Genomic DNA, 16,612 nt, shown 5'->3' on the forward strand with positions numbered 1-16,612 from the left:
CTAACGTGAAACTATGCTAATTAATAAACCCATATGGAGGTAATATTATATAATGCATTGATTAAAAAACTTGATTTGATTTTTAATATATTGATATCTCTATTTAGATAATATGCTAGATTTTCTTAGTAATATTACACAGTTTATCTTATGCATTTAACTTTTCATTTGGCAGCAGAATATCAAATTAGCCCATGGCACAAAACGCTTTGAGATCCTGCTCTGCACTAAGAAGAACAGTACTGGAATAATGTTTGGTCCTGTCTGGGATTATGTATCCATCTCACATAACCAGGCATGCTGCTAACACCATCAGTATGGATGAGGTGTTTCTGCATCCAGCAGTTGTGACTAATTTGTGCTGAGCCATGGATGTTCTTTTAGGAGTTCCCCCTGTGACACACATCAGACTTTCTGGAGACAGCTGACCAGGGCAAGAGGTACAGTCTACGCCTGGAAAACATTGTTTATTCACTGTTTAAAACTAATTGGTCCATATGGGCTTCCAACCCAATGACCTTGAAATGATTTAAGCAGGAATCCTCTGCTTCACTCTTACAGGCTCAGAGCAGTTCATACATGCAAGGCATTCTGAACAAATTTTTTTTCTCTTTCTCTTATCTCTCTATCTTTCTTTTATATCTAATTATTCTAATAACCAGCATGTCATATCCAGGACATAATAATGCTATGAAAAGTCATAAATTCTACAACTTTTCCTCTTTCCCCAGTGAACACACCCAAACACACACAACATATAGGTGGTGAGGAGGATGAAAAAGCAAAATTGTATAATAATGAAATAAGCTTACATTTTACATTCAGATCATATATTGTTAGTTTTTACCGCCAGCTGTGAAGCCAGTAAAAATATGTATTATTTGCATGATGAAAACAAAGTGATTCAATGAAAAGAGAAATAAAATTCAAATTAGATCTATGAAAATAATCTAATTCTTAACTTCCTCGTATCTATAAAAATAACATATAAAGGCTTTGCCCATTTTTACTCTAATATTAATTTAGAGTTAATAATGATTAATATTTTTGGATCGCTACTATGTATTTTGTTCTATTTGAGGTGTTTCAATTTGCTAACCAGATATCTGTCTCCAAAGCCCACTTTCTTTATGCCATTTATCTGTCCAGATGTGAAAATGTATATTTTTGAACTGATGGAAAAAAAGAAAGGTTAGTTTTATATTCAAGGCCACATAGGTTGTAAGTAACATACAGAACATGGGCCCAGACTCAGGTCTCCTGATTTTTAAGAGGCTACACAGGAACATTCATCATATGTTTCTCAAATTTACAGAATGCAAATGAATATTGAAAAGCAAGATAGATGGGACAAATTAGTAGTAGGAAAAAATATTGAGATAAATACTTCTGTTAAGTAAGAGTTAAAATGTTGAATTTAAACAGTAATAATAATAATAATATACTTTGCTCTTTAGTAGGCCCATGCATCAAAACTCTGATCCAATTATCTTTTCTTCCATATAATATAAATAAGGGTTCTCAAAAATCTGAATTATTCTGTTCCCCTGAAATCCGTGGTGGATGAAATGAGAAATATTTTAAAAACAGCTCAATTGGAACAAGATGGTATTTTAAAAATAATTTACTTTCATAAGGTAACCTTATTTATATCTATGGAGTCTATAGCTATGAGTTAAACATTATATTTAAATGCTAGGTTTTGTTTGAAAAGCGTCTGGGCATGGGTCTCATTTTCAGTAATGAGACCAAAGTAAAACTAAAGCCAAAAAAAACGAAGTATAAAAAGCACACTATTTTGTTACTTTGGAAGGCAAAACATTGAAAAAGACAAACCACTCCATCTTCAATACTGAAAAAAGGAAATACTCATAATTTCTGAGCACCTTGTAACAGAGGACTGAGACTAAAGAATAACTTTGTTCTTGCTAACTGGTGGCAAACAATTTAACAATTTCATAATCTCTAATACGAAACCTTTCAAGTAGATTCAACAATTTAAAAAAGACAATGGTAAAGTTTATCAAATTATTTATCATTTAAATAAATTCTAGGATAGAAGAAAGAAATCGTGTTTTCCAGGAATTATTTATTGTGCATCTAGAGAGCCCACTTTTTTTTTTTTTTTTTGTCTTTTAAATTCTGGGATACATGTGCAGAATGTGCGGGTTTGTTACATACGCACACGCGTCTCATAGTGGTTTGCTGCGCCCATCAACCCATCATCTACATTCGGTATTTCTCCTAATGCTATCCCTCCCCTAGGCCCCCACCCTCGACCTGCCCTGGTGTGTGATGTTCCCCTCTGTGTGTCCATATGTTCTTATTGCTCAACTCCCACTTCTTAGATCTCAAGTGCTCACCTTCATCTGTATTCACCCTCCCAAGTTTTCTTAAACCCACTTCAATCATACTTTTGCCTCAGCCACTCAAAGCCAGCTGCTTTTGTCAAAATCACCAATGCCTTTTACATTGCTAAAAGTAATATTTATTTTCAGTCCTTATCTTACTTGAGCTATTTTTGGCATTATTCACTATCCTTTCATGGCAACAACTTCTCGATTCTCTCCCTATCTTACTATCCATTTTTTCTCATTCTCTTTTGGTGGTTTCCCCTTTTCTCCCCTACTTCTTAATTTTGGAGTGGCCCAGAAGTGAGGAGTTACTCGTCTTTTCTTTATACTCACTCCCTTGCTCAATCTAGTCTAATCTCATAGCGTTAAAAATGTCAGTACTATTATGACTCCTAATTTTAATCTCCAACCTGGATTTCTCCTCTGAATTCCACAATCCATATCCAACTGTGTACTTCATAACACTGTGTAAGTATCTAACAGACATTTCAGATATAAATACCTGCAACAATGAAATTCTGATTACCCTCCACGAACCTCCTCCACTCATGATCTTTTCCACTTTAATGGCAGCTACATACTTACAGGTACTGAAAACAAGAAACTTGGAGTCACCTCTTGCTTCAGTTGATAGATATGGAAAAAGTGAAAATCACTTTTTTGAAAATTGAATTTGAAGTTCCATCTTCTCATTTCACAATACAGTATTAGTAGATTATATATGCCAAGAAATACTCTATGTTAGTAAACTTGAGATGAAAAAATAGTCTTATGTCAATGTAGTGAATTCTGGTCTTATCCTACTGAAGCATTAAAGGTAAATATTGCAATTTTCAAAGTTAAGGTAATACCACATTTTAATTTGGATAATGTTATAAATTTATGAAATATTTTTCTATATTTATATGTAAAAATAGAAATATAATCATTACATATATAGTAAATTCCATTGTTCTATGCTATTGTAAACCTAAACCTTTCTTGTAATTAGTCTGAATCTCATTTTTCATTAGATTTTTAAATTCCATGAGCATAAACACTGTAAATGTATCCATTTCATTGACTGCTAAAATTTCGGACAATCCTTGGTATATGGAGGAAAGTCAAATATATATTTATTTTTACTTTTCTGTATTTTTAACTTTAATAGGCTTTACATTAAATATTTTTTAAAAAATTAAGTGAATGTGACATCATTCTAATTCCCGTTCGATATTTATGGATGTTTTTTCAGTGTGTGTGTGTGAACGTACACAAAGTGGAAATTAATGTGAATGTACAACATGAACACCTTAGATTATAGAATGTCTTTATTCGCACATTTTAAAGGTTTGTGATATCTGCAAGTTCACCTATGGGTAATTAATACTGATGCACATTCTTGCCAGTCTTATGAATGGGCCTCACCCAGCCCCCTCAATCATCAATTATGATTCCATCTCTATAGAGATGGTGCTATGAACAGAATAACGTATAATCTTCTAGGAGGTTTATGCATTTACATGTAATATTTATGCAAAAAGGCCTATTTATATGAATTTTTAAATGGACAGTGGCTTAAAGAATGAGATGTTAGTTGTGACTTTGCTCTTAACACATGGCTTAGATACATTTTATTGTCAGAATGATGCAAATTGAGGACTTTAGCATGATTTCGACTGTGTGTACTCTTCCAGTCCACTCAACACATTTTAATTTATTAATTTAAATTAATAAATTACTTGCTTTACTTACTGAACTATAGCTTTTAATACCTAGTTCTTAGAACCTGCTTGGCCAATTTTCACAAACATTGGATATCTTAGGAGGAGAAAAATAAAGAGGGAGGGAGGAAGAAAAGGAGGGAATAAAGGATGGATAGAGGGAGTGGGTAAGGAAAACAAATGGCATTCTCTTTCCACCAGAAGTAAGAGACAGATAAATGTTAAAAATCATGGCAACCACACAAGACAATCATTCTCAAACTCTGATGTGCATAAGAATAGAATGGAAGGCCTAATAAAAAGCAGATTCCCTGGGCCGGGTGCGGTGTCTCACACCTGTAATCCTAACACTTTGGGAGGCTGAGGCAGGTGGATCACCGGAGGTTGGGAGTTCGAGACCAACCTGACCAACATAGAGAAACCCTGTCTCTACTAAACATACACAATTAGCCGGGCATGGCGCTGCATGCCTGTAATGCCAGCTACTCGGGAGGCTGAGGCAGAAGAATTGCTTGAACCCGGGAGGCAGAGGTTGCAGTGAGCCAAGATTGCACCATTACACTCCAGCCTGAGCAACAAGAGCAAAACTCCACCTCAAAAAAAAAAAAAAAAAAAAAAAAAAAGTAGTTTCCCACACCCTATCCACAAAGATTCTGGTTCATATGTTGGTGTTAGAGGCAAGGAATCTCCACTTTTATCAAACTGTCTGTGGTGGTTATAATGTGAGCAGCATGTACTTTGACAGACATTATTCTGGGTGTGGCTACTCAAACTCCAATTTTTAGAGAATCTTTCTTTTTAGCCCTATTGGTTAGGGCTATTGGTTAGCCCTATCGGTTAGTGGACCAGTCTTTACTAATGGATAGTCCTTATTATCTGAAGCAAAAACTCCAGATAATACAGTGCATCCAAGAGCCAATGTGTCACGTCAGAAGATTTAGAGTCTAGTAACTGAAACTGCATGCAATTATACAATTATCAACTGTGCAGGTTCAACACCACTAAAATTGTCATGTGTCTCTAGCTTACCAAAGATTGCTCGTATGTCAGTGGGAATACTCTACAAGTAATAAACTCAGTCTTAGCTAGTATTCAATATGTCATGGTCAAATCCTCTTGACATTCCATTATTCATAATTAATTAGAATTAAGGTATGTTGGTGTATGTGTGCATGTATGCATGTGTATACGCAGTATCAATATAGTCTTGGGTGTAAGCCTCCGTTTTTACTTTATCATTTTTAAATAAAGGAAACTTAGATTGAGAAAAAAAGCAGAGAGAAGGTAATTTGAAATACAGAAAGTTTGGTTTCTAGTCAGAGTCAGAGAAAGACAAACGCATACAGAATGTACCCGGAAAGCAGATAATGACAACGTTCTGAGAAATAGTATATTCCTGTTGCTAGTGACTAAACATAGGATATAAGGCTACTATGTAATTCAAAATTTTCGCTTCCTCTGTTCCCTTCCTGGACACCACACCTCTTGCTAAACAGCTCTTCAGTAAAGCCTTCAATATACAAGCATATAATTTTTCCAAGTTTCTTCACCCAGCATGGTGCAGGCTGCATATTTATCTTTATATGAGGATGATTCCGAAAAACTGGCAAATTGACTGAACTACCAATGATTCACGCATATCCTTTTATTCCTTTATTTTCAATTTTAAATTCAACTCTCAAGTAGACAAAGAAGATTGTTTGCTTTGGTTAATTTTGCTGGAGGGCTAAATTATATATCCTCTCTTTCTTTATGGATGGAAATTTCATTTGCTTAACATTTTAAAAATCACTTTAGACAGTTAAAATATGTTTACTTAAGCTTTCAGCCAATTTATTTTTTGGCAATAACAATATTATTAGTGCATAACCTTCAAATAGCCTGACATTTGGACATGTTTGTCTTGGGATTCAAATGTGAATTACTTGTACTTTTATTTTAAAATCAAAATGTTAATAAAACTCTCAAATTTTTCTTTAGCAGACAATTCATTGCCTTTGAATTTTTTCACAGGTGGAAAGTATATGGTTGTGGAACATATACATCCTGAGTTGGTTACAGTAAAGAAAAATAGGAGGAATCATAAAACTCTAAAGAATCTGATTAAAAACATCAACATTTAATCCAATTATAAAGTGTTGCAAAAAAGAAAGAGAAAAGTAATCTACGCTGTTAGAATCCTATAGTGGAAGTCTGTGGTTGTGTCAGGTGGAGGTAAGGTGATTAGTGACTAGGAGGAGGTGTAGGAGGCGTATGAGATGTTTGTAGCATCTTTTTTTTTAACAAAAATCTGGTTGTTAGTTACATGATTAACTTCACTTTGTGAAAATTCATCAAGATATACACTTTCCTGTATGTCAGCAGCATGTCAGCATTTCAATTAAATGTTACTAAAAAAATAAGTTATGAACTTGCTCCCCAAAAAGGTGTACATAGACTATCCCTCCCTCTCCTATCACAGTAAACTAGGATATGGGCACTCAAGTCCAAGTGGTAATTTAATAACAGCTGCCCTAGGAAGTGACATGGAAAACCAACATTATGAAGATATATGAAAATTAAAGATGCTTCCCTCTTCAACCATTTGTGTTCATTAAAGATAGACCCCAAAAGTAAACTTGGCCTTTTGCACTTTCCCACTAGTGTTTCCCAAACACTGTGGTTTCCAAAGCCCTGCTTCTTATCTGCTGCCTTAAAATAATCTAAGGTAATTGTTTAAGCAAATTCCCAGGGACTCAACCAAAATATCTGACATGTATCTGCTGTATTGCTTGTTTGTTTTCTTTATTAATTTTATCATATCTTCGTAAGTTTTCAAGTAATTTTAATATATGACTTGCTCTCAAAATTTAGCATCCAAAAATCACATGTAAATCTTGATTCTGTAGGGATAGCCCTGAAGTCTGCCTTTCCAAAACGAGCACATCCCCTGGTCCTGATATGTAGAATCAGTAGTCATTTGGGATCAGTTGGATCAGGCATTTTAGCTTCTCTCACACAGGCTTATAGGTAGCTGTTACACTAAAAAAGCCTAGGGTGAGCAGCTGAGGCCAACTCTGCTCTAGCCTTTTATGTAAGTCATTATCACTCTTCTTCACTTTCAGCAAAATCTCTTAATTTGGACTTAGTTGGAAACAGAATGGAGGAAATTCATTTATGCAAGGGAATTCTCTGTAGGATCCTGCAGCTCACCGAAGCTCTACAAAAGCTATGGGTCCAAAGCAACAGTAACTGGTAACAGATTATCAGGTTATATTTCCTGTGTGTGTGTGTGTGGGGGGGGGCGGGGGTGTAAAATGTCTTAGGGAGGGATGACTGTGAAAAACCTGTGCTCCATGAATCAATGAACATATTATCAACTAACTAAAAATTATTAGGTTTTTGCCATTAAAAGTAATGGCAAACACCACAATTATGTTTGCACCATCCTAATAAAAATAAGAATATCCTATTGATTCTTGACCCTACTTATAAAATTAACTGCCTTAAAACCTACAGGAGCCTCCTTTATTCAAAATTTAATACTCTAAAAATTAAAGGATGTATAAACAGTTTGACTTTAAGCCAATTTATTACTATTACTAAACATACTCAAAAACTTATAAATAAATTCAAAAACCTATAAACTTCATGAGATAAAATACAAATAACTGTTGTATGCTGTAAAGTTTGTTTGCAAGGCTATACAGCAAAAGAGTATATTCTTGGTTGGAAACAAATACATTTTTTTGTATGACAAAAAGGAAAAGAAACTTCACTAGATAGAATATAGGCAGCACATACTTTATAAAGCTTTGTAATATAACGACGAAATAATACTGACACATTTCACACCTAGGGAATATTTTTAATAAAATGAAATACTTTCTATCTTCACTTCAAGTAAGAATATGCCCATTCTGTTTATAACTTGTTACAATGAAAACATGAACCCTCAAAGCTCTTGTATACCTTTCAATGATAAAAATCTTTCTTTTTGCTTAGAGCGTGAGATATAAATTGACACTGGAATGACTAAAAGGATTTTGAATGATTTAAAGAAAAAATAACCTTGCCACTCTGGGAAGACCACAGATTCTGAAAACTCTCCCTTACCACCAAACTTGTTGAACTTTTTGGCTGGTGTTTGGAACGTGAGAATCATCTTGGGTATAAACAGCAAGGTCAGCCAGGTATAAAATTCTGATAGTGATAAAGGGGTAACTTTTTTTCTGTGAATCTTCCAACTTATGCTTTATTTTTATTATTTTATCCTGCCTTTTGCCTTCCAACCAGCAAAGCCATCTTATCCTACACTGAGATCTGATCCCATTCCCAGTTTTTTCTCAACCAAGAGAAAACCACACTAAAGTACCTTCTATGAATTAGTCAACTAGAATAATGTATTTTGTAATAAGCAAATTTTAAAAAATCATCAACATAAAATTATATCTAAATCAGTTATTTTTCAGAGCCTAGAAGGTATTGAGGGTGAGAGGTCAATGTTTCTCCACCTACCGGACTGTTCTTGAGACAAAAAATAATAAAGAGTTTTAGCCTACAAGTTTTTCAATATGCTCTTTCATTGTTATATTTCTATGGAACCAAGAAACCTATGAAGAACGATTACTTGGGAACATATATATAGAGTGCTAAGGATGTTTATGTGTGTGGGGATTGCAGAATGGGGAGACATGGCAAGGGTTCAGAAAGTGCCTTTCCTTTGAACGTTTTACAATGTTTGGTCTTGCTGTCGTACTTTTACAATGACCTTTGCAGATAAGAAGGCCTTGGCAAAAAGCAAGGTACTCTGATGAGAATGGATAAATTGCCTTTCTTCTTCACAAGCAGTTACAGGTCACCTTGTGAGGAAGGAAAAAGGCCAAATAAAATGTCACCTCTGTGTCTTTTGTCAGTTTGTGCATTTCCACAGCCACTATATTCAACTGCTACATTCTATTTCTGTTCTAACGCTGCTGCATGAATAATGGTATGAGACAAGAGGACATCATACTTCCTTTCCTTTTATTAGCTTCCATAATTGGCATAATAATTAATTTAGGCTAGTACTTAGAAGTTTTAGAGACAAACCAGTGGAAAATAAAAAGACATGGTGTTCTTTCTGAAGAAACACAAATATTGGTTCTTTTGTTTGTTTTTGTGTGTGTGTGTGTGTGTGTGTGTGTGTTCTGGTATTATTTATTATTTCCTAGTAATGGTAGTGGTGCTCTTCAGCAATATTTTTGCTTAACTCATTAAGACAAAGGTTGTAAAAGGTAAAGTTTTTAGACTGACTTCTTTTTGAGCTTCTACATCCTCTGTGATGTATTTCAGTATGTTATCTGAGTCAAATTGTTGCCGTTCTCATGATGTGTTGTTGGATACGGTATCAGGCACCCTGTGGAGGAACTCTCTGGTGGGAGGTCGCGTACAAGGTCACACTGTAGCAGAAAACCTGAAGGATACTCTTAGCTGTCTTCTCTGGTATTTGATCCCTTAATTCTATCCAAGTGTATCACTTTATCCTTAGGCAGATTAAATTTCATATTCTACCTCTGAGCTCATTTACTCACTCTGTTACACTTAAGGTAAAACAGATATCGTCATTTGTCTTAACCATTCCCTCTTATTTAATGATATGTTCAAATTTCCTAACATAAAGGCTTTTCTTCATCATTAATTAGAAGCATTAGTGATCTCATATAGAGAGTCTCGTGGAATGTAGTTTTCTCCCAAATTCTTCTTGGCCCTCCACGTTTAAGCCAGTTGATAACATCCCCTTTTGTTAGTTGGATGCTATGACATATCATGACAAAAATTATGCTTTGTGTGGCAATCTGCTAAGTTTAAAAAAAAAAAGGAGAACACAAAATTAAAAGACGAACACTTATCAGTGTGTCAAAGGTCAATTGATTTCAGAAACTGTAATATTTGTTGGAAATTCATGGAAAGATTGCTATTTCATTACTAATAACAAGTAATGCCTGAAATTTCTGTGGGGTGATTTTCTCTAAAATACATGTATAAGAGACATTTACTTTGCCTTACCTTAGAGACCTGGCTATTGGGGTAGCAAAGATAAACTTATTATATTATTTAGTATCCTATTGAACTGAGATGTGGTGTGCAATGGATTTAATATTTGTATCTCTTCAAATTCATATGTTGAAATCCTAATCCCCAATGTAATGCAATTAGGAGAGGTAATTCGGTCATGAGAATAGAGCTCTCTCACAAAAGTAATTCATGTCCTTACAAAAGGTACCCCAGAAAGCTCTCTCACCCTCTCTCCTTCAAGTGACGATACAAACAGGAATTGGCAATCTGCAACCCAGAAAAGGAACCTAACTAGAACCCAACCATATTTAGCAAGGATTTCCAGCCTCCGGAAGAGTGAGAAATATATTTCTGTTGTTTATAATCCACCCAGTCTTTTGTACTTTGTTAGAGTGCCCTGAACTGACTAGTACGTGTGTGTGTGTGTGTGTGTGTGTGTGTGTGTTTCATTCTTGCCATAAGAATAAGAGTAGGAATATATTGCTAGAATATTTCCAGATATAGAAGATATGTCATTCGTAGCATTTGTCTTCCTTCTTGTAGCTTGGCAATAGCAGCCCGGATGTTTTTTCTCTTGTCTAACTCTGGGTCACTCACGGCCCCTGTTCAATCTCACCTTAAGGGACTGCCGATCCTTTTCTTCTCGTCTTTTTTTCTCTCTCTCTCTTTTTTCTTTTTGAAAACTGATGATATACGCATTAGAGTAGAAAGAATATAACTTATATTTCACATCTCCATAACAGATTTAATTAATTTTATTAGCTTTTTCATTTTCACGGTCGGTTCCATCCTTTTCATTTTGAGAAGTGAAGACTGATGATCCTTGACTTGCTACTCTGCCTGACTTAGACACCTGTGATCTTTCAACTCGACAACGTCTCTGTGGGAAATTCAGGTAGGGGGCAAATTGTAAATTGGCTTGAAGGCAACATGCAGCAGCATGATCTATTTTTTGTTGTTGTTTTAGCGATACTCTGTTGGCAGTGGGAAAAGATGGATAAGATGCACAGAAATGAAGCATGGTTTTAGAGACTGCTTGTGTAAGATCATGGGCCAAGAGAATGTGAACTAATTGCAGTGGATGAGCAGAGTTGAGATATTCAAGAGGATTTCAATGGTATCAAGAAGGGATTCTATGAGGGACTGAGTGGGAACATAGGAGAGTAGAGACCTTTGAGGAAGTGGAAGTGTCTAGCTTGGGTGGGTGATCAACTGAAATATGATTCACTGAAAAAGAGAATAGAAAATAGAAGGTTTCCTTTTTAAAGGATGTCGTATTTTTAATTTGTCACAATTAAATAACACTATAATACTAGGTGTAATTATCCAACCAATAATTGAAAAGATGTCTGTAGACGTGATAAGTAAAATATGTCTCCTCAGCACCAAGAAAAATGCCAGGCACCTGAGAAGCACTCAACAAGGATTAGACAAATTGAAAACTAGCAAATGTCATATGCTTTAAAATCATTGAATCAGGGTTTTCTGGTAAATTTCTATGAAGTAAAATATAACTTCTATCATTACTCAAATAGTGACTAAACATTTTCTAGAGTTGTGGCATTAGTGACTCATGTAGGGACAGGGGTTGTAGTAGCTGTCCTCTTAGCCCTCAATCATTTCTCAAACGCTGTTTTCCTGTAACTCTCAAATTACTGAAGGACGACACCTTGCCAGGGCATCAGGCACATGAGCACTAAGAGTCAAGCTTCCTAGTTTTAATTCCCTGGCTAATTTTCTACTGCAAATATGTAATTTTTCTTTAGAAGAAATACATTTTTGACACAGTCATAAATAGCTTTAGTTGTGCCATAACAAAGGTCTGACATTTTTTCTAGGGATTAAATTTATGTGGAAATCTATTTGCTGCATTTGCATCTTTTTTTTTTTTTCTGGACAGAGATGCAAGATCAAATTTTATCAAATGCACACACATTCAAATGTAAGTATTTAGATAGAGTGAAGATGTAGGTACACAGATTCGGCAGTCTGAAAAGATTTACTGTGCCAGGGAGAAAATTATTACAACAAATGTTTATTAAGCAGCTTCTATGTGCTGTATATAGGTAGGTGTAGTGGCATGGGATGCAGTGTAAATAAGTGTTTTGCAATCTGCCCTCCTGTAAAAGTTGGGAGAAAATAAACAGGAACATTCAGTAGAGTAATTGGGGCCACTTTAGGGACCAAAAGGCTGCAAAAAATCGGCTTCCTAAGAGTGGCTATGCCTTTCTAGGGCAAATGTCTTCTTAGTTAAAAACTGAAATATCAGTTTGAATTAGACTGTTGACAAGAAGAGGGAGGAATGATTCAGGAAGAGGGACAGTATCTCTAAATGCTTACATGTCAGAAAGAGCATGGTCAGTTGAGGGCACTGGAAGCGGTTTAGTATGTTTGGAACAGAGGGTGTGCAAGGTAACTAGTGAGAGCTCAGGGTTAATGAGCTCATGAGTTGGAAGGAAAAGAAGTTAAAAGGCAGCATGCTAGATAGAATAAGTAGGTCAACATGAAAATCAGAGGAAACATGAAACAATTATGCTTCTAATTTCATTGTGATCTTTGCTCTTCGTTGTTAATTAAAGGGATTTAGATTAAAACATGCAATTGTTATTTGAAGAACTGAGATAGTAAATTATTCATAATTTATCCATTTAATTGGCCTTAATAATTAATGACTAGTAGCTTTGTATTAGATGCCTGAAGTATAAATATATCAACGGATAATATTTTAAAATATTTCACTTACAATACTGAAAGTGATTTTATGGACTTTGTAATAGATGGTCCACATGTGAACTAATTCACTCTTACCAGCGTTCTTAAATGTGCTTTCATATTTTTACATCATAGGTGGTTTTTATTTTATGAATGTAGTGATCAAATAACTTATCCAAACTGGGACATTTAAAAGAGCAAGAGAGGTATTATGAATAATTACACAAAGACAACAGACATAAACATGTACTATCCTGGGTAAACCAAATCTATGATTCTTGTTCACAGTGTATATCACATTTTAAAGTATGCTTAAATGATTACAATTATATAAAATTTAGGATAGTGTTTTGGAATGGAACAAACTTTTTCAATTGCATGTTTTATTCTTTTCGTATTCTAAAGTTTGTGAACTATTCCATTTTGTCTTCCAAGTTACACCTTTACATTTTTATTTGTCAGCATGCTGAATAAACCACTGAGAGAAAAAGAGAAAAAAATGAACATGATAAATCTCTAATTCGTGGCACTCACCAGCTGTTAAATACACACATAGCTTTTTAAAGCAGAATTTTTCTTCAAAATGTAGGAGAAGATACTTCATTTTATTTTTTCTCCGCTTTTGAAACATAGATTGGGATCTAGTCCAACAAAAACTTTTAGGGCCAATGAAAAAATGAAGTATTATTAAAGTAAAAAAAGAGAGAGAGAGAAGAAATTGAAAGATTTACTGTGGAGGAGAACTGCCAGGTTGTAGCATTTCAATGGTCCCTGAAGAATGCCACAATACTCAGTTATTATTCACGCAGGTGGCACATTATTATTACAGTTAGACACCTTTGCTTATTATGCCCTTGACTTCACACAAAACATAGTAATTTGAATCTAATATTGTCTGTTAAAACTTCCATTAATAAAATAAAGTGTTATTAAAACAAAAAAAGTCTGTGGCCTATTGTAATTGATTTTTTTTTCTGTAATTGATGGACTAAGTTAGACTGTGCTCAGGTACACCAGGACAGCTGAATTCGATAATAAAGGAAAATAATTGATGTTTGGTTTCACATGTGACAGTTTGGAAGCAGTGCTTTGTCAAATTTCTTAATTCCCATAGAAAGCAGCACCACAAGATTTAGGTAGATCCACAATAGAAAATCAGTACACATTGTGTAGTTTTATATACTCTCATAATAATTAACAAAAAATAGTCAATGTAAGAAGGTGAATCTCATGCATGGCCATTTAATACAACTGGTTAAAGTAGTGTTTTTTGTTGAATAACTCCCAAACCCTTAATAAAAGAAATCCCAGGAAACTGTAGTCATCCTTCAGGCTGTCTCCGTAGTCTGACTCTATACCTCATTTCTCTGTTAACTGCTTGTAGCCTGTGCATTGTCTCCAAGCTTTTACTTCTGTGCCTCTTTATGTTCAAACATTATTTCCCACTTTTATTCATTGGCCATACTCTTTCAATCCAGCAACATTTAACTTGGGGTGATCTCCAGAAAATCTTCCCTGAGTTTCCAGATTAATTTAAATGTCCCTATTCTGTGTGCCGTTACTGCTTTTTACATGTCTTCCTCTTAGCATTTGATGTATTTTATCTAACTTATTTGATTACATGACTGTTTCCCTTTCTAGACTATAAGTTTTTTCAAGGACAAGGATCGCTGAATAAACACAGGTTCTGTGCTAAGGACATATCTATTAATTGTTAAACTAGACAACCATTTCTAAGTATCTGCATATTTGTGAAGTGAAAAGAGCACGGCTTTAGTGTATATAAAACTAAATTTGAATCTCAACTCTGCCCTTTATTAGTAATGTAACTCTAAGGTAATCACTTACCTTATCCGAACTTTAGTTTCCCCATTTTGTGCAAATGAGAGTATTACTAAAGTTGTGGTAACAATTCAATGAAAAAGGCACATAAAGCAGCTTAAACAATGTTCATTCTCAGTAAGCTTCCTTACCTTACTTCCATTTCCTTTAGTATGTTTACATGTTTCAAAAGGTAAGAAAAATACCGTCGGGATGCATTCCTAGAGGTTTTTTTGCATGCTTAAATATGAGAAAGTTATATACTATATACAAAACTTACGCTGAATCTTTGCTTTTGCCTTTTCTTGTACTTACAATGCCCTTTTCCCAGTCCTCATCTCTGCCTGGCAAATTCCTGTTCTTCCTTCACTGCTTAGATTAAATCTCACCACCTCAATGAAGTCCATCGAAATTAATTAGAAGAATATCTGCATTTTTATAGTATCTAATGATTTTATTAAAATATAGATATACTATTAAACCAAAAGTGAAATGCCAAATAGATTAACTTAGCTTCGAAATTATTTCAGGTCTAAGATCATCTTTCAATATAAAGAAAATAATGAGATGTATATTGAAAGCATCTTTGGATAGGCAAGACCTTTTATTTTTATGTTGGAAAAATCAGTATTAAAAATACATTAAAATAAAATAAAGTAATAAAAATGAAAACAAAATTAAAATAACATATAAATCAAGCACATTTTAGATGTCTTAATTGGTCATGTTTTTGTGGTAAAATGCTAATTCCTTTTAGTAGAAAAATAATGTTAGAAGACATAATGAATTGAGTAGAATTGTATACACTTGACCAAGGCATTTGTTACATATAAGAATATTTACGCCGGGCGCGGTGGCTCACGCTTGTAATCCCAGCACTTTGGGAGGCCTGAGGCGGGCGGATCACGAGGTCAGGAGATCGAGACCACGGTGAAACCCCGTCTCTACTAAAAATACAAAAAATTAGCCGGGCGTGGTGGCGGGCGCCTGTAGTCCCAGCTACTGAGAGGCTGAGGCAGGATAATGGCGTGAACCCAGGAGGCAGAGCTTGCAGTGAGCCGAGATTGAGCCACTGCACTCCAGCCTGGGTGAAAAAGCGAGACTCCGTCTCAAAAAAAAAAAAAAAAAAAAAGAATATTTAGTATTTTACCCCATAGTGCTATAAAAAGTAATTTTAGAGAAAAGCAATGCCATGTATTAAAAGTGGACTTCGCTTGTTTTTTTTTTTTAACAAAAAATTGACTGACTGCTGTCCACATTAATTTTAATTTTATAGCATAAAACTGCCTACAGTAGCGTCTACAGATTTATCTGATTAGCAGTTCATAAACACAAGGAAATAAGATATTATCTTAATTTACCTTAATAACCAAATCAAATTTCTGGTGAAAGTCTCTGTTTACTGGCTCCAGGAGACTAAGTTCTGCTGTCCTAGGATGCATATGGAAAAATCGTGGGTAATCCTCAGGAGTCCCTGGAAGACATTGACATTTCAGTACATAATTGAGAACAATAAGTAATATGTGTATCTGCTTTATCTATTTCCCTTCATTAACTGAGGAACAAAGTTACAATTTCATTAGTAAATTAAGTTTCAAAATTATGCAGTTCAGGGAAAGCAGACAGAAACGTGGTATATAGTTATTAATAATTAGCATATCAGTAAGAAAACGGAAAATATTTGTTTGGATGATTTTTGAAATATTTTTTATTAAGAGAGCTCTAATTACTTTGAAACTTCATCACATGAAAATAGATATTAAGTGGAGGGAGAATAAATTTTTGATTATGAAATTTTATTTTAATGGTGCATAAATCTTAATTATAACTGTTTGGTCTTTCAACATATATTGTAATAAATGATTAGTAATTTGTACCAAATAGTGAGATGCTTGGAAATTAATATGAACATATTTTGTTCCATATATTATTTCTTAAGATTAATACAAGCTAATTATGTTAACCACAGTAAATTAAATATAGGTT

The 16,612-nt window shown here is 34.5% G+C and overlaps 1 protein-coding gene across 2 annotated transcripts in view; it reads right to left on the bottom strand.

The window, feature by feature from the left end:
• PCDH15 (protocadherin related 15) overlaps nt 1-16,612 on the bottom strand; it is a 1,777,335-nt gene that overhangs the window by 395,576 nt on the left and 1,365,147 nt on the right. For both annotated transcript variants that reach the window (XM_058436255.1, XM_058436254.1), the window contains one exon: nt 15,988-16,100. In XM_058436255.1, coding sequence (XP_058292238.1) covers nt 15,988-16,100 — 113 coding nt within the window. The remainder of the gene's footprint in view (nt 1-15,987; nt 16,101-16,612) is intronic.

The sequence above is a fragment of the Hylobates moloch genome, unplaced genomic scaffold (genome assembly GCF_009828535.3).
Source record: "Hylobates moloch isolate HMO894 unplaced genomic scaffold, HMol_V3 SCAFFOLD_3, whole genome shotgun sequence".
Classification (NCBI taxonomy): Eukaryota; Metazoa; Chordata; class Mammalia; order Primates; family Hylobatidae; genus Hylobates; species Hylobates moloch.